The sequence below is a fragment of the Arvicanthis niloticus genome, chromosome 2 (genome assembly GCF_011762505.2).
Source record: "Arvicanthis niloticus isolate mArvNil1 chromosome 2, mArvNil1.pat.X, whole genome shotgun sequence".
NCBI classification, from domain to species: domain Eukaryota; kingdom Metazoa; phylum Chordata; class Mammalia; order Rodentia; family Muridae; genus Arvicanthis; species Arvicanthis niloticus.
Window position 1 is genome coordinate 1,595,193 of NC_047659.1, and position 25,284 is coordinate 1,620,476.

The 25,284-nt window shown below is 42.0% G+C and overlaps 1 protein-coding gene and 1 pseudogene across 1 annotated transcript in view; both read left to right on the forward strand.

Annotated features, from left to right (window-relative positions):
* Window positions 1-3,468: 3,468 nt before the first annotated feature.
* LOC117702674 (ribosome biogenesis regulatory protein homolog) lies at window positions 3,469-4,527 on the forward strand (annotated as a pseudogene).
* A 2,356-nt stretch (window positions 4,528-6,883) lies between these two features.
* The window catches only part of LOC117704546 (disks large homolog 5-like), a 74,059-nt gene continuing 55,658 nt past the window's right edge, over window positions 6,884-25,284 (forward strand). Inside the window, exons 1-4 of the mRNA XM_034496721.3 lie at window positions 6,884-7,069; window positions 7,905-8,067; window positions 9,194-9,325; window positions 10,012-10,198. Coding sequence (XP_034352612.3) covers window positions 6,952-7,069; window positions 7,905-8,067; window positions 9,194-9,325; window positions 10,012-10,198 — 600 coding nt within the window. The 5' untranslated portion in view covers window positions 6,884-6,951. The remainder of the gene's footprint in view (window positions 7,070-7,904; window positions 8,068-9,193; window positions 9,326-10,011; window positions 10,199-25,284) is intronic.

Sequence of the window (25,284 nt, forward strand, 5' to 3'; positions counted from 1 at the left end):
GTAACTGAGTGAGAAGTGACCTGGCTTCCAGTGCTTAAGCTATTGTCAGCAGGATTTCTCACTGCCCTTCTTTGTTTCTTGTTTGGCTTTTCTGTGTTTGCTTTCTTGTGTTCACGGGAAGACATCTTTTGTCTTACATGGGTAGTGTTCTAACTTAGCAAACATGTTAAGGGTATCACTTTATTCTCTTCCACTGGGGATGATATCAGAAGAGGACTGTAACTTATCAACTAGATTTGGCTTCCATCCCTAAGCAACTCAGTGTGATCACATGAGTTAACTCTTGATGGCCAGGCTTGTGTCATTTGCTTGTTTCTATAACCAGAGGATGGCTGTTACATGGTACAATCAAAACAGATTTGTGTATCTAACATTCCAAATCAGCACTTAGAACCACAAATATTTTGTGTGGTAGGGCTTTTTAAAATCTGTGGATTTTAATATGTAACATACAAATGTAATAATTTATATAATCAAAATAAGAGACCTTGAAGATAAAATAAAAGTTTAAACAGGAAGCTCATACAGGCTTTGCTTACACTTTATATAAATATGCTTACCCTGAAGATAATTTAATATACATATTATGACTTACTGTCAGATGTGGTGGTACACGCTTTTAATCCCAGCACTTGGGAGGCAGAGACAAGTGGATCTCTGAGTTGGGGGTTTGCTATCCATAGCAAGTTCCAAGTCACCAAGGACTATATACTGAGAAGCTACTATAGAAATGTACAATTAGAATATATTTACTATGCCTGACATTTCTGTGCAAACCCTCATGTGAGGTCCACTTGTGTTTCCATGAAGAGACTCCCGTTTTGCACTTTGGAGCATTTTAACACTGTGAGTTTTCACGTGAGGGATGCTCAACCTATAGTCTCCTCCAGAATGTTCCAAGATAGGGAACTCTGGAATTCCCAGAGCACCTTAGTAAGAAAATACACAATACTGCTCTCAGGGAAAAAGCTGACCTTTAGAACTTGGATACATTCTAAGTATTATAATCTACTCCTGAAAATAACTTTCCACTCAATAAGGCATCACAGGTGGTCCAAAATCCCAAAGTATTTGGAATATTTTCCAAGAACCTACCTGTTTTGTGCCTAACTTGTTTTTTTTCCCCCGTTGGACAAGGTACAGATTGGAGGTATAACCTTCTAGAAGTGAATTAAAACTCATTAAAAATGATGGAGACTATTATGTCCTGTTTGTCATGCATGAGATGTGCAAAGCCAAGACTGGATCAGGCTCCATGAAGTTCTTAAGGAACAATTTTCTTGGTATAGGAAAATTTTTAACAAGTTCCTCTCCACAGGGTTGGCTGAGAAAGTGGACTTGTCAGTGACTGAACACAACTTAATACCCATCAGAAATAGGTGAGTAGCCACTTTTACCAACAGGGCTTGTCCAAAGGACACTCTGGCAGGGCAGCCTTTTGTGCCTTGAAGTAACTATTGGGATTCAGCTTCATGACTGTATCTTTTCTCTTTCCTACCTTCAGGAATGTTTCAGCATACAAAGCAGATCATTTTTGTTACAGATTCCATCATTAACGTGGAAGCCTAGGAAACATTATCTTCCTGAAGTTCTCTATCAACTTCTTCAAGCCTTGATAATAGAATCAATGCCAAAACTGAAAAATGCATTCCTAATTCCATTTATCTTTAAGGGGAACAGGCTTTTGTCTAATTGAGAACTTGGAGTAAAATCTTCCTGTAGAAAAGAGAAACAGGCAATCCTATATGTTTCATTTAAGTAACAGGTCACTCATTGAATGAATAATTGACATTAGTGAACTGGTTGAAGGCTAGTTAAATGTGTAGCTTACTCACTATTTGAATTTTAATTGTGTTTTTCTATTCTAGTTCTCAACTGAGTAAGTACTTTACATTGTTCCATCAAACAAAAGTATTGTTTTTGGACAATGGTGGTGTATGCCTTTAGTCCCAGCACTTGAGAGAGAGACACAGACATATCTCTGAAGCTGAAGCCAGCCTGGTCTACAGAGCAAGGTCCAGGATAGCCAGGGATACACAGAGAAGGGAAGCCCTGTCTCAAATACAAACCAACAACAAAACAATAGTATCATAAAGGGAACAGACTTCCATTTTCTTTCTTTAGGTGGCTAAGGCCACACTATTTTACAGCATTCAAGGGGATCAGTAAAGATATTACAAACCCAGAACAACTGTGGAAAATGAAGCCTCAGCAGAACCTGGAAGATGACAGTTACTTGGTAAAATAATGCCTATAAAAGTAATAAATGAAATCTATATACTTCAAGTGTATTCTGAATCTCCTAGTGTTGGGAAGGGCACTCCTTTCTAATCTGCTGATCTCTGTGCTCAGGTGCCTGTAGCTGAAGCTCTATAGTACAATTGAAGTGACTTGACCAATTATCAGTGCTTAGCTGTATAACCTCCATTGTTCCCTGAAAACCCTGGGTCTTGCATTTCTATGAATCAACTGGACCAGATCATCCCCAGAGCCTTTGGGTCCTTTCTAACACCTGTGCTTCTGAGTTTCAAAGCAAAAGTCACGATAGCCTGTATAATAGTAGTTTTGTAAGCATTTTTATAGGTAGATTACTAGAGAGTTCACCACGTAATCAGTGACTGACTGTTTAAACCAAATAAACTGTTTTGTGTAAAGAATCAGTTGTGTCACTTTAGATCAATAGCAATGTTTCTTGCTACATCATTTAAAAGGTGGCAGGAATTTTTGGTGCCAAACAGTTACCGTTTGAAAATATTCAATGTGCAATTCCAAAAATCACAAGCATATATGCCATAAAACAAAATTATTTTCATTTTTCCATTTAGCTCTCTTACTTGGTGTAACGTAATGTTTAGCCACAAAACTGTTCTTGCTGGTTCACTCAGGCTGTTTTAAAATGCAGAAATTACAGAGCAATTTCCTTTCTGGGTGGAGTGCTTAGAAAGATATTGGATAGAAGAATGATTTATGTCAGGTGACAAGAGAACTCATCCTTAGACACTGGCAACTGTGGGTACTGTGGGGATGATTCTGTGTGCAATGAGGAGGAGAGCCTGAACATCTGACAGCAGTGGAAGCTTCTCCTCCAGCACACTTGGAGCTATGAAAAAAAAGACTTAAATAAGCAAGCAGTTCAAAAAGAACATGATAGGAAACACTCTGTGGTCTTCATTTGAGTCTTTAAAATTTTTATTTCTTGTTATTCCCTGTGGAAACAACAAATTGTTCAACACAAATTTTTTTTTGAATCGCTGTTTGGCACAAAACACAGTGGACAGAGAAGTATAATTTGTTGGAAAGCAGATCGTGTCTGCAGGAGTTCACTAGATAGTTAAATAGCTTTTTCTAAACTTTCTGATCATTAATTCATCTCTTTCAGAAATATTCAGCAAAACAGAGTATTGCTGTAGTAGGGACACATTCTGCTGTTGCCCCAAAGTGAGGGAACAGAGGTGTGCATCAAGAGCCATGGATGGCAAGAGAGTGGAGGAGCTGTTGGCCAAGGCAGAGCAAGAGGAGGTGGAGAAGCTGCAGCTCATCAAGGTGCACAAGGAGCTAGAGCTGGAATTCGACCTGGGCAACTTGCTGGCTTAGGACCACAATCCCCCCGACAGTGCTGCGCCAGGCCAGGCCTTCGCTGGAGGCTGAGCTGCGGGCCCTGGCTAAGGACAACATGCAGCTTCTCATCAACCAGCTGCTGGCAGCTGCAGACCATGGAGCACATGGAGGAGGCGGTGGTACTGCGCTTGCTGGAGCCTGCCACATGCCTGCCCTGCGAGAAGTTGCTGCCCTGGCCACTGCCCCTCACCCGCTGGCCTTAAGGGCATCCCATCAGTCCCAAAAAGAAGACCAACTTCATGTGGGATGAGGTGAGTGGACAGTGGGGGTGTCTTGGGGCTACAAGCACGCACAGGATGACATTAAGGAATGGCTCATCAAGGTGCCCAGGAGTGCTAACCCCATGGAAGACCAGTTCACCAAGAGGATTCAGGCCAACAAAGAACGCATGGCCAAGAAAGAGATGAACCTTCTGTAGAACCTGGCCTGTGAGCACAAGATGCAGATGCCCAGCTCAGCTGGGCTGCACCCTAAGGGACACCAGAGTAAGGAGGAGCTTCGTTGGGAAGCTTCCAGGAGCGCCTCCCCAAGGAGAAAGCGCCCCAAAGCTCTGGCAAGAAGAGGAAGTTTCAGCCCGCCTTTGGGGACTTCCCAGCCAAGAAAAAGCACCAGTGGGAGCTACTTCAAATCATGAGCAGTAATAAACCTCAGCTGGACGTGACAAGGGCCACCAACAGCAGATGAGGGAAGAGGTCCAAGAGGAGCCTGCCAAGAAGAGGAAGATGAGCCAGAAAGGCAAGAGAAAAGAGGGCCTGCCAGGACCTTCCTGCAAGAGAAAGGGCAGCCTGCCTGCTGGGTCAGGGAGAGAAAAGGAAAGGAGGCCTGGGAGGCAAGAAGCATTCCAGGCCACCTGAGTCAGGGGGCCATAAGACAGGAGTGCCGCGCCAAGGTGTGAAGAGGAGGAAGTAGCGTTCTCACCTCTGGACCTGTTCTGAAAATCTAGGACTGTACTAAAGGTTAAGTTGTGCGTGCTGCAGGCTGGCTCAGGAGGTGGCTGCTGTCCTCAATGAGATTGACATTGAAGTGACACGTTTGCCTCCCCAAGAGAGTCAGTGCTGGACTATGAACTAATGGAGACGCTGACTGGAAGTTAGTGTATTTTGGAATGTGAGAATTATAGAAATGATATGGTCAGAACCAGGAGTAAGTTAAGGCCTGCCTTTTTTTCTTGACTTTGGATAGTGGGTAAGAGTTGATCAGATTTCTGAGTTATAGTAGATTGGTTTCAACATTTTTGCATTATTTTTGTAACAAACCTTATATATTTATCAAAGCAAAGGAGGATGGGGGAAAATTATGTCCACCTGTGATTTACAAGTATTGTAAAGGTATGCTTTAACCTGATGTTGCTTTTAACTTTTACTGTTGGTAGGGGTTGTATGTGAAGTCAGTAACCTGGGTACCAGTACGGAGTGTGCTTGAGAAAAACAAAGTAGTTACAATGGTTATAAAAAGACGCCTCCCTGGGCGGTGGTAGCCCATGCCTTTAATCCCAGCACTGGGAGGCAGAGGCAGGCTGATTTCTGAGTTCGAGGCCAGCCTGGTCTACAGAGTGAGTTCCAGGACAGCCAGGGCTACACAGAGAAACCCTTTCTCAGAAAAAAACCAAAAATAAATAAATAAGTAAATAAATAAATAAATAATAATAAATAAAAAGACCCCTTGTATTAGGAAATCTTTGCCACTAACTATTAATATTAAAAGTATAGTGGTTTTTGATGTTGGTTCAGGTTGTGCATTTGGCCAGTGAATTGCTTTAAGTGACATATTGGAACCACACTAAGTAATGGTAATTAACCTTGTAATGGTAATTAACTCCAGAAAATGGTTGTCATTTTGTTTGTAACTGATGGCTTTTGTTTAATTGGCTTGAGTTTACCAAGTGCTGGCCTGGAATTCAGTATGGAGCCAAGGCTGAGGTTAGAGAGGAGCAGCCACACCCAGCAGAAGATTTCATGTTTATTTCTGTCCTGGATGTTTTTCCTCGTTTCATTGTTTTATTTTTAGTCTTAATAAACTTATCTTTGCAAAATTAAATTATATATATATATATATATATATATATATATATATATATATATATGCAAAGAGTAAGACTATACAATGAAATTCATACTTTCATTGATTGAAATCACCCTGCTATTCCTGCTGTTCTCATAAAACCACAACCACATAATGAAATTCATTTCTATACTAGGATTGACTATTATTCCAAATCCTTTTCATTTTACCTAATAAATCCCCTGCTGTTTCTCTGCAGAATTGCCACCTTTGATCATTGTCATAGTGATACTACCTGGCTGAAGGAAGTAGCCCAGGACAACACAAATAATTTGGAAAGGACTTACATGACGTTTTCACTCTTACACCTGAGAGGTTAGGTCACATTGTACCATAGATTCAGAAGGCAGAAGCCATAGATGACAGTGCCAAACACAGTCCTTCCTGAACTACTGGACACATTTAAATGGAGGTTTCACTGGATCTCAGTGAACTCTTGAGTTCTCACTGGAACTCAGAAAGGTAGATATTGGAGAAGTGATGGCTAATGGAACTACAGAGCAGCAATCCAATGTCCCTGTTGACCTTTGCTCAAGATGCCTACTATGTCTGGTTGTAATGGAGAAAGGGAGAAAGTGGGGTTTTATCTTCTGAAGAAGAGACATAAATTTTACAATTGGATATTCCCTTGGACCTGAACTCCTTCCTATATTGCCATGAACAAGGGAGTTTACATTGCAAAAATGGGATTGTGGAAACACATGTCTGAATATATTGAAACAATGTCTCCTCTCAAGGCATGTGCACAATAATTAGATATAATCCAACTTGCATACAATTAAAGGTGCAGGAGAACCATTGTTGCATTTGGGAACCAGGACACCCTGGGGAACTGGACTGTGGTACATGTATGGTGCCTAAGTGTAGATTTATCATGGAGAAGAATCTCCCTCAAGCAAGGACCCTAGACCTTTAGGTACTAACAAAGATGAGCTGCTCATGCCAAGGCCCTAACCAACTCTCCCGTCCAAAGTGCTTGCCTTGTAATGAAGCAGAGAGAAATCTCTAGCTTTGAAGGGAAAGTTGCCAAGGTGTATCCCCTGAGTCAAAAGAGAGACTCCAGGAAAGGGCACCTCAGAAACTGGTCAATGCGGGGCAAGCTGGTCAGCAGGTAGGCCATGGCAGTTTCCAGTGACATCATCAGTAGTCACTTCCCTGGACAATCTCTTGTATCCAGGAGAACCCGAGAATCTTCTGTGATGTCACCAGTGTTGTGGTGACACCAACTGCCTGTGGGGTATTCCTTCAGAGCCTCTGGGTTCACAAGCAGTCATGTTGTCCATGCTGCTCAGGCTGTTTCGTCGGGACAGTACAATACAACCAGAGACCAGACCTAGGCAGAAGGCATTCTGTAAAGCAGGAAGAAGGAGATGGCACTGGGGAAGACACAGTGAGTCCTGGGCAGTGCATGGGGAAGCTTCCTGGAGGAGGGGACCTTGAGCAGGTCCTTACTGGAGAAGGGCTTAGCATCTGGAGCCTCAACATTTCTCAATGGCAGACCCAGAGTCCAGAATTTCTGATGATTACTTTCGCAGAGATCCAGGAATTGACAAGCCTTCAGTTGCTTTCTGAGAGATATGAATTTCCTGCTGAGTGGCAAAGCATGCCAGATGAAAGTTCTCTGAGAATAACAAAGCCTTGCTCTCAGGATAGAGTGCTGAAGCATTTCATCCTCAATAGATTCCTGTAGGTTACATGAATATGTGATGCCAAGAACAGAGAGGGATAATCCCCTTGTCAAGTATCAAGGTCTCAGAGACTTTGGTCTGGAACACACAAGATGTGGGCTGAATTACAGTCTGGGATAAGTGTAGTAGTGTGTGGTATCTTATCATGCATTTAAGAAGCAAGGATAGGTGTTGGCTTGTGGGAGATGTTTCGTGCTGGTGTTTATGGTCATTTTTTTTTTGTGTGTGCTAAGCAGTACAGACTACATCTTCAGATGTAAACTGACAATGCCCTCAATTTCTTCTTGACTGGGAAAGCTTAAGCACTTCAGGGTTAGTGGGACTGCAGTAGGGACTGAGCCCTATGTTTAGTGATGGTGGTTGGGAGCAGGGACATAGGTGTGGAGTCCAGCTTGAAGATAGCTTTCCTGCTCTTTCAGGAATTCACTGTGTCTCTAGAATTCCCTCTTCCTCAGGCTTCTCTGTGGGAGTAAGTATGGTTTCTCCTTTTCCTGTCGTATTTTCCCTACAAGTTTCCTTGTGTTTCTCTACCTGAAGGGTCTGTTGGGAAAGAGTCCTCCCAAGCCTACACCATCAGTGAGCAGGAGCAGAGAGTGAAGAGGTTGGAGAAGCTCAAAAGGGACCTCGAAAGAATGAGTAATGAGAGAGACGAACTCCGGGGAATCCTGGCACATTATAATGTCAAGGATTTGAACAACAGGTAATCATTATGCCCAGTTCTCAGTTGACTATCTTGGGCCCTCTCTGCTGACCCTAGATTTCCACATATCACAGGAGGCTACAACTCCAGGCTGTCCTCATGTCAAAATGCATTTTGCTATTGGATATTAAACACAGAACTTGAAGTTCAGACAGGAGTGAGATGGGGTCACAAGCTCTTTTGATTCCTCCAAAAGAAAACTATAGCCTGTGGCATGAATCATTCAGGAAATAGCAGTATTAGTGTGTGAGCTCTTATCATGCATTTTAAGATGCCTGGACTGGTATTGCTTTGTGGGAGATGCTAGCTGCTGTGTTTTTATGGTGAATCATTTTTGTACTTTTCTGGAGCTGCTTTGGGTTCATTTCGTCCTGTCAACAACTGGGAGGACCTGGTTCTATATGCTGCCCCTCAGTGTGAGTGTATTTCTCACAAGTCATCACTGCTTTTCTCAAATTCTGTTCAGTTTACACTGAGATAATGTCACATCACTGTATGTACTTGACATTGTGATAGTGTATGTGTGTATGTGTGTGTATGTATGTCTGTGTGTGTGTATTCCACTTAAGATCCAGGGAGTCTGTGTAGTGTGATGGGGCTGGAGACTTTACCTGACTGACTTTTTAGGTAATGATAGTGATGAGGCCATGGAGGGTCACTTGTAGCATCACAGCACATGATCTCTGTGTGCACCTCTGATGGGCATTAGAAAATCCGGATATAGGCAGTAAAACCTTTTCCCTGTAAATACTGAAGTGTGGAATTTATGTAGTGATAGAACCAAGGATTGAGAAAACCTTGTCTACAAGGTGAAAAAGTGTCATCACAGGATTAATTTGGACTCAGGACTGTGGCATAGGCACCTGGAAAGTTCTTGGAGACTTAATCTATTCCTTCAAGACCACTCATGGAGCCAAAGCAGGTCAGCTCCCATTTTTTAGTTCCCTAGCTCTACTGTGCCCAGATCAAGTGTAACAAGTTTAATAAGCACCAAGAGGACCCAGTACAAAGGCATTAGGTTGTGGTATATATGGGCTGAGGTAGTTCACGATTCAACTTGAATTGATGTAATCCTTGAATCCTTAGTTCAGGGATTATTTGCTCCTTGGGCCACACCCTTCCACAGGTTCAACTTTGAGACGATCATGCTGGAGATGCAACATGACCAGGTGACTCGCGATCTCAAAAACATTCCGAAGCAGATCAGTGAGGCCTTGTATAAGTGCCAGGAGTTGACTAAAAATAATCAACTTTACAGGTGAGTGACTCACACTGTTGTTTCCCCAACACTAGGCACAGAATGTGTCTGCCCATCATTTTCTTTAAAACAAAGTGAGGACTCTGGTTCTATACTGTTTGACTCTCAACAGGAAGCTTCCTCCCTCAAAGAAAGGCTCTAGGATTGTGATCTTTTAAAATTATTTTGATCAAGTGTGATGAGTCTGTGAGCCCCTCCAATCATTTTCCTTCCCAAGTCAGTATCCTCTAAATAGAAAAGGTGTGCACCTTGATGGAGACATCAATCAACCTTGAGTCTCTGGGGCACTGAAAACACATTTCCAGATCTGGTTTGCATGAGACACATAGAATGATGTGTATCTGTTCGGTCTCCTCTCTTCTCCTAGAGCAGCTTTGCCCTGTCTCTACCTAGAGGTGGTTCTCTAATACCAAAGCCATATATGCAATCATGGGTCCCATGTCCTCTTCTGGGAGATACATGAGTCCCTGTTGGTGTCAGGGATTTCAGAAGTACCTTCAGTCTTTTGGAATGTTGCTTTCTTCTGGATTTGACCTTCCTATATGTGAGGTCCCATGGCTACTCTGGTCTGTAGTCTGGGGCTGTCTGGGGATCAGGGCCCATGATGAGAAGAAATGGTACTTGGAGAAGTGGGAGGAAGATGGATGGTGCCTGGGAATGATCACCATTTCTTCTTTGTGGTTCAGCATCAGGAACTGTCACCTCCTGACAGAATCTCTTCGTATGAAGAGTGAAGTAAAAATGCTCTGGAATGAAAACAGGCAGCTGCTTAAGGAGCAGATTAAACTGGAAGTGTGTTCTAAGGAAACAAGGAGGCTATGTGTGGAGGCCAGCATGAAGATCTATGACAAATTTTCCAAGCATATCCAACAGGTAAGATGCATGGAGGATGCTTAGGAGCAGGTTGCCCTCATGTCTAACCATAAACAATGTCAAGCCCAGATAACCATCCTCCACCTTGTCCAGGCACTCTCCTAATTCTTATCCAGTTGTTCTGTGATCATTTACAAGACTTTCTGTGGAGTTAGGCTCTCTCAAAAACTGGATGATTGGCAAGCACACACTCCTGATCAACTACAAGCAGAAGTTCATTAAGACAGATGGGGTGAACACACATTACACACCTACATGCCATTGTACTATAGGGGTTCTATGTGGCTGCCTCCTTTGCAGTAGCACAGAACATTGAGTGATGAAGTCAGGGCCTGTAGCTAGTTTGCTTTGGACCCATGGCTCCAGCTGCATATGTAGGGGAGGATGGCCTTTTCAGACATAGGTGGGAGAGAAGGTCCTTGGTCCCATGAAGGCTAGATGCCCCAGTGTGGGAGAATTCAAGTGCATGTAGGTGTATGGCGGGCTCAGTGGTGGTACATCCTCATTGAAGGAGGAGGAGGGGGATGGGATAGGGGGTATCTGGGTGGGGAAGATGAAGAAAGGGGATAACATCTGAAATGTAATAAAATATCTAACAAAAATTATTTAAGAAAAAAAGGTGGGGGGAGAGGTCTTGTGTCTTTTCTCTTCCTCAACCCTGCATTGCAAGACGGTCTCCTAACTGAGCCTAGACCTTGGTTCATACTGACAGAGCCTGACAGATAGCTCATCCATCAGTCCTGGTTTGTGTCATTGTTGCTAGAGTTCTTTCCTGTAGCTTGTATTCAGCAGCTGACTGGATGAACAGCGATGTTTGAAAGACTTCTCTCAGGCTGAGGGTTGGGGTGAGAGATGTGAGGCTTCAAGAAAAAGATTTCTCAAACTCTCTCAACCTAGTCTGCAGAAGTTACTAATTTTTTTTAGTCCACACGGGATGGATTACAGAGTCCTGGGTCTCACATGAAACATCAGATATTCACAGTCTACATTCAGTGGTTCTTCCTGCATTTTGGTCTCCTTACTGTTTCCTGCTAACTTATGATTTCTGGTATGTGTGTGTGGGGGGAGGGGGGAGTCATATGCATGTCTGTGACAATATGTATATAGATGTGCCTGTTGAGAGGCCAGTTAATTACATGTGGTTTTGATCAGGCTTTCTGTTTTGGTTAAGCTGTCTGACCAGCATCTTTGAATCTTCTGTCACCTCCCAGGCAGAGCTCCTCGAATTGCTTTGTCTCAAGTAACTGCTACAAGGTTACATAACTCACAGAGAGGAAGAACATGTTTATATGTTTCATTGTTTTGAGTTTTCTTGTTGCTGTTGTAAGAAAACAATTTCTTAACTTAGAAGAAGCTAATGCTGTCTGCTCCAGGTGTCAGATACACAATTGGCCCACTGTGCTTTCTTATGATCTTTCTTGTCATTCAGTTGAAATCAGCAGGGAAAGGAGGAGAGCGTTTGTTTGCCAGGATGGGTCTTACCCAAGACACCTAGGCTCCACATAACCCACAGTTGAGTTATTCAACCCTTTATCAAACAAACAGAACCCATGTTGCCAACACTTAAAAGTCAATAATTTCACATTTAGCCTAGCCCACCCTTCTGAAATCTTACCATGTGACTTCAGTTTCTACTTCCCAGTCCTTCCTTCATTCATTACAATTTCCTAGCCTGGGGTTTGGAGGCCCACCCATGTGAGGAACAACCACAAAGCAGACATGTAACTCCTGTAACCACAGCAGGATATGGGGCACAAAGGGGTGCTCAGCAACAGCTGGCTGCACACATGAGACAAAAGGTGGCCCCAAGGTGGTCCTTTTCAAAGGAAACTTATGGACCTGAACACCAGCCTCTTGTTCTAAGATGGGAGTGTGGGGCTCACCACAGTGTCAGTGTCAGTTCACTTTGCATCAAGGAAACATGAAACAGAGCAGCAGGTCATCATGCTGCTACACCTAGCTCATTAGAACAAGAGACAAATAGTGGTTTAAAGTCAGATTGTCAATCATTGGTAGTGGGAAATATATTTATCACTATTGAAACTGGTTATAGAGGGAAATCTATTTACCCATATTGAAATCATTTATAAGAAAAAAAAGCACTTTAGTACATGGAGGTGAGTAGGAGGCTGCTGTGTCAAATCCATGGGCCTGAGAGTCAACAAAGCTGCTTAAGGGTCTGTGTCCACCTCTCTGCCTGCTGATAGTGACTGCCTGCTGGAAGGTCAGGTGGCTCATTGCATCTTCTCAGCATCCTAGTTTGTTTTCCTCATTACCTCCTGCCTACCATTTTTTCCAACTTTGCCTAAGCTTGACTCAGTTATCTTTGGCCTTGGAGTTTGTCCTGGGTATAACTCTGTGAAACACTGAGTTGCTTGGTGTTGCATCTGCAGCAAGAAGAAGGCCCATACCTCTGATGAGGTGCTAGAACAGGGCTGCCTCAGACAGCCCCTTAGGCTCCTGGTAGTCTAAAGCACTCACCCTGTGTTCTGTCTGTAGCACTCTGTAAAGGCTGTCATTCAAAAGTGATTTGGTTTGAGTTAAAATCATCCTCAAGGAGGGCTGGAAGAAAAGAGGAACTTCAGACATGGCTGATGATATAAAATGGGGCAGCCCTGTGAGAAGCCATGTCCAACTCTTCAGAAAATGTATAGTTTCTCTAGTCCCCATTGACCCAGCCACTCCAGAACAAGAAGTAGGTGTCCACAGAGAAATTAGGGCAAATCATGGTTGTAGTGGTACTCCACAGAGCTGCCCTGAAGTAGAAACTATCCAGATGTTCTTCAGTCAAGGAGTGAACAAGTATACTGTAGTACAGCCCTTCCATGAACTATTGCCTAGGGTGATCATACATACCACCTTTTGGTCTTGAAGTAGTCAGACGTATTTTCCACAAAATATCCCTGACAGAATCTCCTTAACTGAAAAAAGGTCTCACTTTGCATCCTGGTTACAGAGATTTCCTAGTTGTCTGGGCTCATAGCTTTGGTTACAAAGCCACACAGGCTGTGGAAAATGGAGGGCCTATTGGAAGATGCTGCTAACTTTAGAGTCCCTGAGAAACAGGGAGCCAGAGGCAGGAACTAGCTTGTCCACCCTGATCCCATGTGCCTTTGCTGGGAACCAAGCCTACTGTGCACAGCCTTGGGAACTTCCTAAGCAGGCTTTCATACCAGGGCAAAACTCCATATTTCTATCCTTTGTTTATTAGGGAAAAGCATTTATTTTATTGAGCTGTCTATAGGCTATGACTACCATGTTCATGTCCCATTCAAGGTTTTTTTTTTTTTTCTTTTTTTCTTTCTTTTTTTTTAATTAATCAGATTATGTTTGTGAGTACACTGTCTCTCTCATCAGACACACCAGAAGAGGACATCTGATTTTACTAAGATGGTTTGTAGGCTAACTTGCGGTTTTGGGGAATTGACCTGAGGACTTGCAGAAGACAAATCAGTGCTCCTAACCGCTGAGATATGTCTCCAGGATTTTTCAATTCAAGTGTTTATTTCTTATGGCTTTATAGTGTCCTGGATGATCTCTTATATTAACAAGATCAGGGAAAGTCAAAATGTTCCTGCAACTGTATGTATGAACATGTGCTTGTGTGTGTTCAGGAATGTCTGTGTCTGTCTATGGGTGTGATTGTGTATGTGTCTATGTATGTGTTAGTGTGTGTGTGTGTGTGTCCATTGCTGTGCTCAAACAATGCAGGATCATTTTGCTGTCTCTGAGATATGAGGTACTAGGATGGGATAGCAGGAGCCAAGAAGATTTCCTATACCTGTATAACTGTATTTTTGGGTCTCAGGCCTTCCACATGATTCTCTGCCTCAGTCACCTAGGAGCAGCTCAGAATATTGTTCTGATCTAGTTTAAAAGAACTCCTGTCCATGATCATTCTTGTGATCCACAGAGTTTGTGTCGATTGTGTACTCTTTCTTCACTTCTGAGCTCTCTGGTATGACCTGAGCCTGTTGTCCCTTAAGTCACCCCACAAATAATACCACAGTAACTATAAACATAGCAGGGGTATCCTTTTTCCTTCATGAATATTTGTTTTAAAGTTCAAGGCTTTCCCTTGGGAAGATTTGCATGCAGCACACTCTTGCTGATTATAGTATGTCTTCAGTGAGCATGGATTTCCTGTGAGATGGTTTCTCTGGGGATTCACAGATGAAGGGGTTCACAAGTAGAACCAGGCAGGTTCCTGCACTCCAGATATAATAAGAGCCTTCACTTCAATGGTGGCTAGGTTCCCTAGAAGGCCTCTGTATTGTGTTTGATTCAGACATTGCTACACAGTTATTTTTCAGTATAATATATATGGACCATTGGAGAAATGTGGTGTTTTATTTTAACTCCAGCACAGTGTGTAGTTCACTGTTAACTTTCAAGCCATTTTTTAAATCTGAGAAAAATCCCAGGCCCAGGTGCTCTGTGGCTCTTCTCCTTTGGGGATACATGGAATCATCTTAGGCTGAAAGGTCATACTGGATTGTATTGCTCAATAAAGCTGGTGGTTCCTGGATAGCTGACATGGCAAGTCCTCAACAGGCCTTTGTCTCTTCCTCCCCTAGGTCTGAAATAATCCTCCTGAAGCTTAAACAGGCAGACCAGGTCAAGATTTCCCTCAGACACAACTCTTCACAAGGAGTGCACATGTTGAAGTGATTATTACCATCGTTGGCAGACTTTGGACAATATTTACAAGGCCAGTAACAGGCTGTAGGTCTGTGCTGTAAAATCTGCAGCTAAAGAATGCTTCTTAGTTTAATTATAATGTTTTTTTTTATTTGGTTAGAATTTTGATTGCTTTGAGTATATGGTTTCTTTGTTTTGAAGTTTTGTTTTTTATTTTTTGTTATGTTATTAATTTGTTGTTTTACTAATTTTATATAGTATTTATATTTACTCCCCCACTTTAAGTTGGTATTGAATAAATTTAATGTATTTTCATGATCCACTTGTTATGTTTAGTTCTGCTTCTGTAACAACACTCATTTGCCTGGAAGTCACTAGGAAGACTATGGTCTAAACGTAGGCAGAAACATGGAGGCAGAAACTGAAATAGAACCCGTGGAGAAACATTGCTCACTGGCTTACTTCTTATGGAGCCTACTATCTTATAATATTCAGAATCAGGCCTTCAGTTGGCAACACCCACAGTGGGCTGGACCCACTCCTAACAATAATTAATCAGAAAATTGTCCAATAAAGTTGCATATAGGCCAACTTTACGGAGGCATTTTCTCAGTTGAGGGCCTCTCTTTTTTCAATTGATTTTAGCTAATGTCAAGTTGATCATAAACTAGCCAGCATATTTAACAATGATAAATATACCCTGAGAAAGAAATCAAGGAAACAATTGGATTCACAACAGCCTACAAAAGCAAATGATATTTTGGAGTAAACCTAACCAAGTACATAAAAGACATCTAAAGTCTAAAACCCTGAAGAAATTGAAGATGACAGTAGAGGGTAGAAAGATCTCACAGAACCACAGACTGGTAAGATTAATATTCTGAAAATGACCAAGCCTAATTGTCGCAGTGCATGTAGATCCATGCCCTCATATTTGCCCGCCATAGGAGATCATATAGCTAAATAGCCAGGGTAAACTTCCCTTTAACTTATAAGGTCATCTCTAGCATCACTTGGAATTCCTCCTTGTACTAATGAGGCATCTTCAGCACACTGGCCCCAGCCAATGATATACACTCAACCTGAAAGCTTTTACTCACCCTCCAAAGGTTTAAATAGCCTATGATCTCCCCTTAAATGTGCTGTCTCACTGAAGCTGCCCCCTCCTAGAGTCTGTTTTAACACTCTCAATGCAGCCTGACATCTCTTTTATTCTTGCCATCCACCTTGCTTCTCATCTCTAGATCCACTAATTATGATCAGTTGTAGGCTGATCAGGACACTATGGGTAGGTAGTCAGAAACTGAATAGCAGATGTTGTCTTTGGTTGCCTCCCAGGATCTGAAGGTAAGTCCCCATTGCTGAAGATACTACAGATTTTAACATAAGACTTAAAGAATTCAAGCAAGTTCTGACCCAGAGCTTCCACTCTGAGTAGTTTTCACACTACCAGAGGGTGAAATGCAAGCTGTAAAGACAGGAAAGCAGTAAATACTTCTACCTACAAAGCCAGTGAACCACAACATGGCAAGTTCTCTCCAAAGGTGTAAAAGTGGTACTTATATCTTGGTGGTAACCAACAACTGTGTAATTGAACTCAAGGAGTGCTCAACAGGAGGGAAACGACAACTGTCAACTTAGCCAACTGTTTGTGAGTAGTCAGGATATGGGTCTTGGGGAACATGCTACTGCCGCTTTCCTAAACCAGCACAAATCCTAACTGTATTCTGAGTACTTATCCTTCTATCCATGGATAAGTAAGGCTCTCACCCTTTATTAAAGAAGCTTCTTATTGCAGCAGACAAAGACCATGCTCATCAAAATGCAGGTAACTACTCACTTTAGGCTGCCCAGCACCATTTGATACATGTACAACACAATCCCTATACATTAGGCTGTGGGGCCATCTCAGAAGTGGGGGCAGAAAGGTTGTAAGAGTCTGAGGACTAGCAAGTCTGCTGTGAGACTTTGTCTTCTTGACATCACAGGGAAGCCACATCCATAATATCTCAACAATATGGCTGCTGAAATGAGACCTGAACAATGATAACATCTGCTGACATGCCAACATGGATGGAGTAGTCTCACATGGTTCCAGATCTAAATAAAGAGCTGTGGGCAATTAACAGCAGGTGAGAGAGGTAGAATTAGTGTTCTCCAGCATGAGCCCTCTTACTGGTTATCTATTACACAATAGACATCTCTAATAGAATAACAAAACATCAACAAGTAGACAACAATACATGGACTTATCAGGCTACACTTATATATTTATTCTAGTGTGTATAACAAGCGTAATTTTAAAAAAGAGACTGTGTAGTTGATAGTGAGTAGGACACACAGGTGTAGTTGAAGTGAAGAGGAGGGAATGTTATAGATATACTTTAATTAAAAACACAATTAAGAAGGAGACAGGGAGAAAGCTAGAAAGTTAGCTGTGTGCTGGAATTCCATTTACCCCTTCTCCTAATTGGCTAAGAAATGAGCAAGCAGCTTTACGTGCCTGTCATCACATCTTCCACACCATGATGACCCAATAGTGAACCAAAATAAGACTTGTCCTAACTTGCTTTTTGTCAGGAATTTGGTTTCAAAAAGGAAAATAGTGACTAAGGCACAGATCCATCTGACCCTTGTAAGACCCCATCTTACATTGTTATGAGTCTAATTTTTCTGTCCTAGATAATATTCGAGTGCTGTGCATAGCCAAGGCAACTCTTGTGAAAGAAAGCATTTCATCTAGGGCTCAATTACAGTTTCAGGAGTTTAGCACATTATCCTCTTGGTGGATAGTATGTCAATATGCTGTCAGACACTGGAGCACTGGTAGAGAGCTGTAGGCATAAAGGCAGGTATAGAACTGGGCCTAGCATGAGCTTTTGAAACCTCAAAGTCCATCTTTTAGAAGGACACACCTCCTAATCCTTTTCAAACACTGCCACTCTCCAGTGACTAATCATTCAAGCATATGAGCCTGTGGGGGGCATTCTTTTTCAAACTACCATACAGTCTATTATTAAGCAAGGTCACAGATTTAGGAGACCAAGGCTTCAATTTCTGAATCAATCATATCAATCTATAAGGGGGGCCATAGTGTTTTCTAAGGGTATTTATATATGTTTGACCCTGGGATGAAGAGGAAGAAGAAGAACTGGATTCATCTGGGAAGAATAGATTGCTGTGTAGTGTGGGGAATTAGCATGATTGCTTCAGGCATTGGAGTTCTTTTCCCTTGAGGCACAATCTAGATAATAATTTTTAAAAAATAATGCTCCCAGAAATCTTGTGTTTTTCAACACTGGTAAAAGTTATTCACTGTGTTCTTCAGACCCAGTATCAAATGTCAGAGTAGGACAAATGTATCATGACTAATGAGAGGATAATTTCTCTGTTTAATGAGTTAATAAAAAGTACTTACAGAAGCTAAGGTAAGATGAAGTACAATAAGGGTCATCAAAGATAAGTTTTTATCATATGTGTATTTTCATTAAGTGTTTGCCATCATGGCAATTATAGAATGGGATCATTCTTTGGGTGTTGTGATCTATACCCTTGGTTGTAAACCACAGGACCTCCAGGCTCTGAGAGACCCTTTTTAGGAAAGGAGCAGCTGAGGTTGGTCCAGTGGAAGCTCCATGTGCAGGGTAGGAAATACTAGGGTGCTGAGGCAGGAATGGGTGGGTGGGTGAGGCAGCACCTGCATAAAGGCATAGGGAGGTGGTATAAAAGTGTGTTATGGAGGAGAAACTGTGGAGGGCGATAACATTTTGAAATGTAAATACATAAAAAAAAAACAAGAAAACACAAGAGCAAAAGAACCTTAGACAAATAACAGATGTAGGCAACCCTGTGGATGGACAACCTACAACAGAGATCAGGAGCTAAAGATGCAAGCAACACCAACAGAATTCAAGAGATAGAAAAGAAAATCTCAGGCATAGGAGATACCACAGATGATATTGAGAAGTCAGTCAAAGAAAATACAACGTGTAAAATACCTGTAACCCAAAACATTCAGGAAATTCAGGACACAATGAAAAGATCAAAAATATTAGAATAATAGCAATAAAAGAGGGTGAAGAATACCAGTTCAATGGCACTGAAAACATATTCAACAAAATCATAGAATTTTGGGTTTCTGCTCAAAGACCATCTGTTGGACTCTAAAGATACAAAACCAGGGAACATGCTCCCCCAGAGACACTCAAGGACAGGATTCCTTGCAATAACATGAGGTTTCTTAATCATGAGATGACCAGATGACAACCAGGATACTAGGGTTCTCTTGTATGCAGGCAAGAAGAACCCCAAATTAAAGCTAAGGGCAGCTTATATACTATTTTTACAAAATTTATGAGGGCACTAATACAGTTACTTCTTAACAATAACCATAAAGGCCAAACTCCAACAGCCATTCCCAGGCCTGGTTTCTGTTCCCAGGCCTGGTTTCTAAGTAACTCAAATTTACACCTTATCTTTTTTACAACAAAGAAGGTCAGCTTAAGTAGCTTCTGTTTACCAAGGTTTACTTGTTACTGGCTCATAGACTCCTATCTTGGGTCTTTTTTTTCCTGGAATGTTTGTTTGAGTCTTTGGAATGTGCTCTTCCTGGGATGTGCCTCTGGGGCAGCTAATATTTGACTCAAACTTAAGAATCTTTTAATTTTAAGTTCAAGCTGAGACCTGAAATTACATTCTTACACATCCTTGTGTTGTGCAAGGCTTTACTTCACTTTTCTTCACTACCTGCCTTGCTTGTTCACTTTTCCTTCCATCTTGAATGCCTCTCTCATTGTGTTCCCATCCTTGAGTCTGTTAGTCCACTGCTGCCCCAACTACCTCCTTTCTCTTTCCCAAACCATTTTAGATTACTGGAAGAACATGGTGAAGACTCCCTCTGCCTTTTCCCCAGTTCTTCCTCAGTGCACAGCCTCAGCAGGGCTTTCCATCAAGGTAAGGGAAGAAAAGATGGAGAAGCAGATTTGTCTCCATTTCCTCTTCTCTCTAACAAAAGTCTGTCCTGTGTTTAACCATAGCTCCAAGTCATGCATTTATTTCCCCATATGTTTATAGACACATACACACAGACAGTCATTGGGTACTGTCTCTACGGGATGCAGAAGGCTTTGCATCAGTATGCTGAATATATACCCACATTTCAAATGCTTTCAAAGCAGCAAAATGAAGCTGATAGAAAGTTCAAACTTGGAGTGAAATTAAACATAGCTTCCACATTTCCTGTTTTCTGTTTTCTTGCACTTTGATTACAGATATTTATCTTCCAAGTACAATGTCTTTGCAGGACTCTCAGTAACGAGGTTGAATTTACGGGTTTTAACACAACACTGCATGTAACACAGTGTTCTTTAACTATTTGTTCTCTCATAGATTATTAGATCCTGACCACAGTTGCCCCTCCTTCCTCTCCTTCCTGATCCTCCCCTTATCTCTGCTTCTGGCGCATCTACTCCTCCTTCTTTGCCCTTTAGAAAAAGGGAAGCCTCTCAGGCATGTCAAACAAATATGGCACATCAAGTTGCACCAAGATTAGGCACCTCCCCTCATATCAAGGCTGGAACTACACAACCCAGTAGGAGTCAAAGTGTCCTTAAAGAGGCAAAAGGAAGAGATAGAGACATCCTCCTCTCCTGCTCTTAGGATTACCACAAGAAGACCAAAGTAAACACAACCATAACATATGCAGAATTGCCTAGGTCAGATCCATGCTGGCTCCCTGGTTGTCAGTTCAGTCTCTGTGAGCCTCTATGACCCCACATTAGTTGATTCTGTAGGTTTTCTTGTAACACAGTGTTCTTAGTAAGTACTTATTAATATACTGAAGGAATATATAGGGGGTTGATCTGGTACTGCTATGTATTCAAATGGTAAATACTGACCCCCAAGATCTGGCTACTACCCCACTGTATTCCTCAAATACTTGATGTTGAAAATTTTCTGGGTTCTTGATGCTGCAGCAGTCTGGCATCCTGGAGAGGCATCACAGTCTGACACCTGCTCCCTGTCCATCAGGACTAAAGAAGACCTCCTGTTTTCTTTGTCTCCTTCTACTTCTCCTCCTCTTCCTCCCCTGCCTTTTTCTATCTGTATCTTTATACTATCTCCTCCTATCTCAATCCTCTCTTCTCCTTGTGGTCCCTACCTGTGACCCACACCCCACCCCCACAGCCTGGTAACTCACACTTTACCTCACTCTTTTCTCCGCAGTAATTGGCTTTTGCCAGTTTCATTTAACCAATAGTTTTAAATTGGGGAGCAAGGTTTACACAACAAAGGCTGGTGTACATGAAGATCCTTTTATCTTGGAGCAACAAGGTCAACAAGGGTTCAGAACTTAGCATTTCAATTACACCTGAGCAAACCCTTAAAAATATGTATATTAGCACTTAGGTAGTTTTGTGTTTAAAATAAAACAAGAAATAGGGAGCTAAGGTGCTATAAGAACTCAGAAAAGCTGCTGAGAAGTGGTCTGTGTTGCTGTGTGTAAGTGATCTATCCTCTCTTAGGAATGTGAAGGCCCTGAGCAAGCAGAAATACATGGAAATGAACAGATGCTACCCAAAGTAGAATGAAGGCCAAACATGACTATGGCCAGGACGTCATCAGCACTGAGAGAAAGCAGATCCTGATCAGACTCCTTAGTGCCTGCATGTTCTGGATCAGTAGTTCTCCATGAAGTCTTGGGCTCACATCCCCAGAAAAAAGAACAGAAAGAAAGGAAAGGAGGGGAAAGAAGGAGGGGGAGAGATGAAAGAAGGGGAGATGGGGGAGGAAGAGAGGTGTTATTACAGCTAGGGTGGTTTTTCAGTTATGGTAAAGCATTTAACTACTTCTCCGTGATTAAAAACAAAATCAGATTGTGTTAGGGTTTGGAGACCTGTGTTGGAGCTAAGCAGTACCCCAACTAGCTATTTTTAATTTTAATTCTTTAGCCACACTAACATATCTCAATGGGCTCCATGTGATATTCAGCCGTGATACAAAATGTAACAATCACGTTCAGCCTTGCTTTTTCTGGGCCCTCCCATTATAATCAGTCTCTGTAGTGTCTTCTCTCCTTTTGCTTTCATACCACGTTACTCCATTCACCTCTAAAATGGCATCCCACACTCTATAGGAGTCCTGAAATTATTCTTCAAATGCACATAGATTCATCAAGTTGGGAAGCCCTTGACCTAGAACCACATAGAAAACAATACTCGGGTTGGAGACCCAGCTCAGATGGTGAATTGCAAATGTTTCCTACCACCTTGGGAGTTACAGTTTCTGGAGTCTGAGTTGAATCTGCAGAACTGCTTGGTGAGAGGAAAGAAGTCTCTGGAGTTGGAGCTACAGGTTTATTTTGAGGTCCTCTCAACCCTTCCTTCTTGTGACCACCACACCGAGTGATCATCAGACCTCCACATGAGTACAGTGACATTCATCCACATGCCTACAATAAATAAATAAATAAATAAATAAATAAATAAATAAATAAATAAATGTGATAAAAGTATTTGAGTGCAGTTTAGGTGTACAGACTTATTTGTAGGAGCTAATTTCTTTAACCTTCTGGTGTATCAACTTTATTATAAAGATTCTAGCCAGCGACGGGGACACTGAAGGACAAGCTGGGTGCTCAGAACTGGACCCTTTTCCCTGTGGTTGTGGGCCTTATCCCACTCACTAGCAGTTTCTCTAACCCTCCTTTTAATGATGTTTCTTCCATCCTTAGAAATAGAAGCTGCAAGAGTCGATTTTACCACAAGGTGTCAGCCCAGGGTAACATAATCTTCAAAGGTCTTTTACACTCTGATGAAAGTCAGGGAATTCAAAAATTATGTAAGAAGCATTAAAATATGCAGAACAGTGGAGTGCAGAAAATCTGTTTGATCCCAGCACTCAGGAGGCAGAAGCAGACTGATATCAGAAAGAGGGGCAGTTTGGGAACCAGGGTCACATTAAAAACAAGACCCAGACCTACCTTGGGAGTTACAGTGTTGAATCTGAGTTGAGTCTTCAGAACTCTGTAAAAGGGTCCGTGAAGTCAGAGCTACAGGTTTATTTTGAAATCCTCTCCACCCTTGCTTCATGTGACCGCCACACTGAGTTATCATTTGACCACCACGTGGGTATCATAATATTCTTTCATGTACCTACAATAAATAAATAAATAAATAAATAAATAGCGAGATCTAAGCTAATCAAAGCTCATGATGACCCTGTCTCAAAAAAATAAAATGATATAAATTAAATAGTTAAAACACCATTTGGCACTGTGTGGAAAAACAAGGGTAATCATGGAAAATGTTGACAGGCATTTATTTTTCTTTACATTTCCTAATCAGCCTAGTCTGGGAATGCTGTGCATGAAATTCCTGAGATGCTGTTATTGAGATCTCAGTCAGTAATTTCTGAGGACGGCTTCATTTCAGAGGAGTAGATTCCCCACTGACACTTTCTCTACTTCCTCCTTCTGAAATTTTCACCTTATTGACAGCAACATTTTTATTTTATTTTTATTTTTATTTTTTGGTTCCTAATACTTGATTGCTCTGGGAAGCTGTCCTTAATAGAAGAGATTGGAAGGTGAGATGGGAAGGAGTAAATCTGGTGTAAAAGTCACTCACTAACTCAGATTCATTCTTTGACTGTGCTAACAGTTCTCTGGGAAACTGCTACATGTCTGGACACCAAGCACATGTTAGCTGCAGAGCAGGTGGTCTCCAAGTGTGATCTAGGATTAGTACAGTATCACCGGCAACCTGCAAAATGCACAACTGCAGATTTCTTCCAGACCTGATCCTGGAATGGAACATGTCCCAGGAGTCAGTAGGTTTCCAGGATCCCTCCAGTTAATTCTGGGTCGCCCTGCCTTGAGATGGATCACTACTGGGGACCCCTGCTGGCAGAAGCCAGCAGTTGGCATTGTGTACATGGAGGCCAAGGGCGGGGTCTGCGGAGCAGGCTATGCTCTGCAGTGAGAATTAGGCTCCACATGGGACTGTTAGTCAGGACACCAAGTGCCTTGCCTTGGGATCCCACGGAGAAGTGGTGAGTCCCAAGTCTCTTCGCAGGCCCCATGCAACCTGCCTTTATAGGCCTTGGGAATCTGCTTAGGGCCTAGGAGGGGTGAGGCTGGTCTCAGGAGTGGGCAAGCATGCAGAGGTACTCAAGGCAGCCCAGCTCTGAACGCCCCTTCAGCCCCTACAGGCCTCGGGAGGAAATGCATGCACGTGGTGCAGAGACATCCAGCAGGGAAAGACACATATAAATAAAAGAAAACAAACAACAACCCTCCAAAACCAAACAACACCACAAAAGCTCCAAATGTGTCGCCACACTAATATTACCTAAAAATAAAGCCACATCTCAACATGTGTGGGAATTCTCAACATGGAAATTGGGAAGTCTTTATCTGGGAAGTCATTATTTCAACTTTATAGTTATCCCCGAGGCTGTATTTCAAGGACATGAGAGGCAAATAGCTCTGGATTTCTTAAAAAAAAACAAAAAAAAAAAACTCTGAATGAATATTCATTACTAAGAGGCTTTAGAACAATACAGTGGTGACTCTCATTAATTTTGTTTGCATGACTATTTCAGGACCATGTGAATACCTGCACCTATTTTAGGGGTATCTAAACATATGACCTAAAGGGTACGGTGTGGATACAGTTTTCATCAATAAGTGGGTATTCACAGAGTAGACCATGATCTCCATGCCCCCTAAAAACTACTGTGTAGAACTGGCTAGCTGGCTGGGAATTCACAATGTAGCCTGAAGCTCATAGAGATCCATCTCTGTCTGTGAATTCTGGGGATACAGCAGTGTGACAACACACATGGTGACAATAGCTGTCAAAGTGTGAAGTCTTTGAAAATTATTTAATTCACAAAAAATGCAGCCATTTCTCTAATCAGCTAGATCAGTATAGCCAATGCATATAGCCACAGCAAAATACCAAAATAATGACCAGAAAAAAAAAGAAAAATAAATATCAAAACCTCAAACCAGTGGAACAAAAAGCCTAAACCTCAAACCAAACAAAACCAAACCAAAATCAAACAAACAAGCAAATAAACACAAAATCACTATGAGCAGTGTTCTCTTGCTGCAGTTTAGCAGTGGTGAACTAAACCATGTGGCCAGCCTTGAAGGCAGGGTATAAAGGCAGTTTCAGAGGTAATAGGCTATGGAGATATTCATTGCTATGTCTTATAGGGGCTTTTTAGGTGAAGCCTTCCCAAGGCTAAGGATGAACGTAGTATAGGCTTTGCTCAAAGACTTTTAACCTTAGTTATCTCACCTCCTTAAAGATTATCGCAGACAGATCAAAACTAGTATTAATTTTTACTCTTGAACTTTTCTCTGAATGCTGAGCAGCTATGGGTGTGCTTCTGCTCTGTCTGAAGCCCTGCCTGTCTGCAAGCACAGCAAGAGGGGA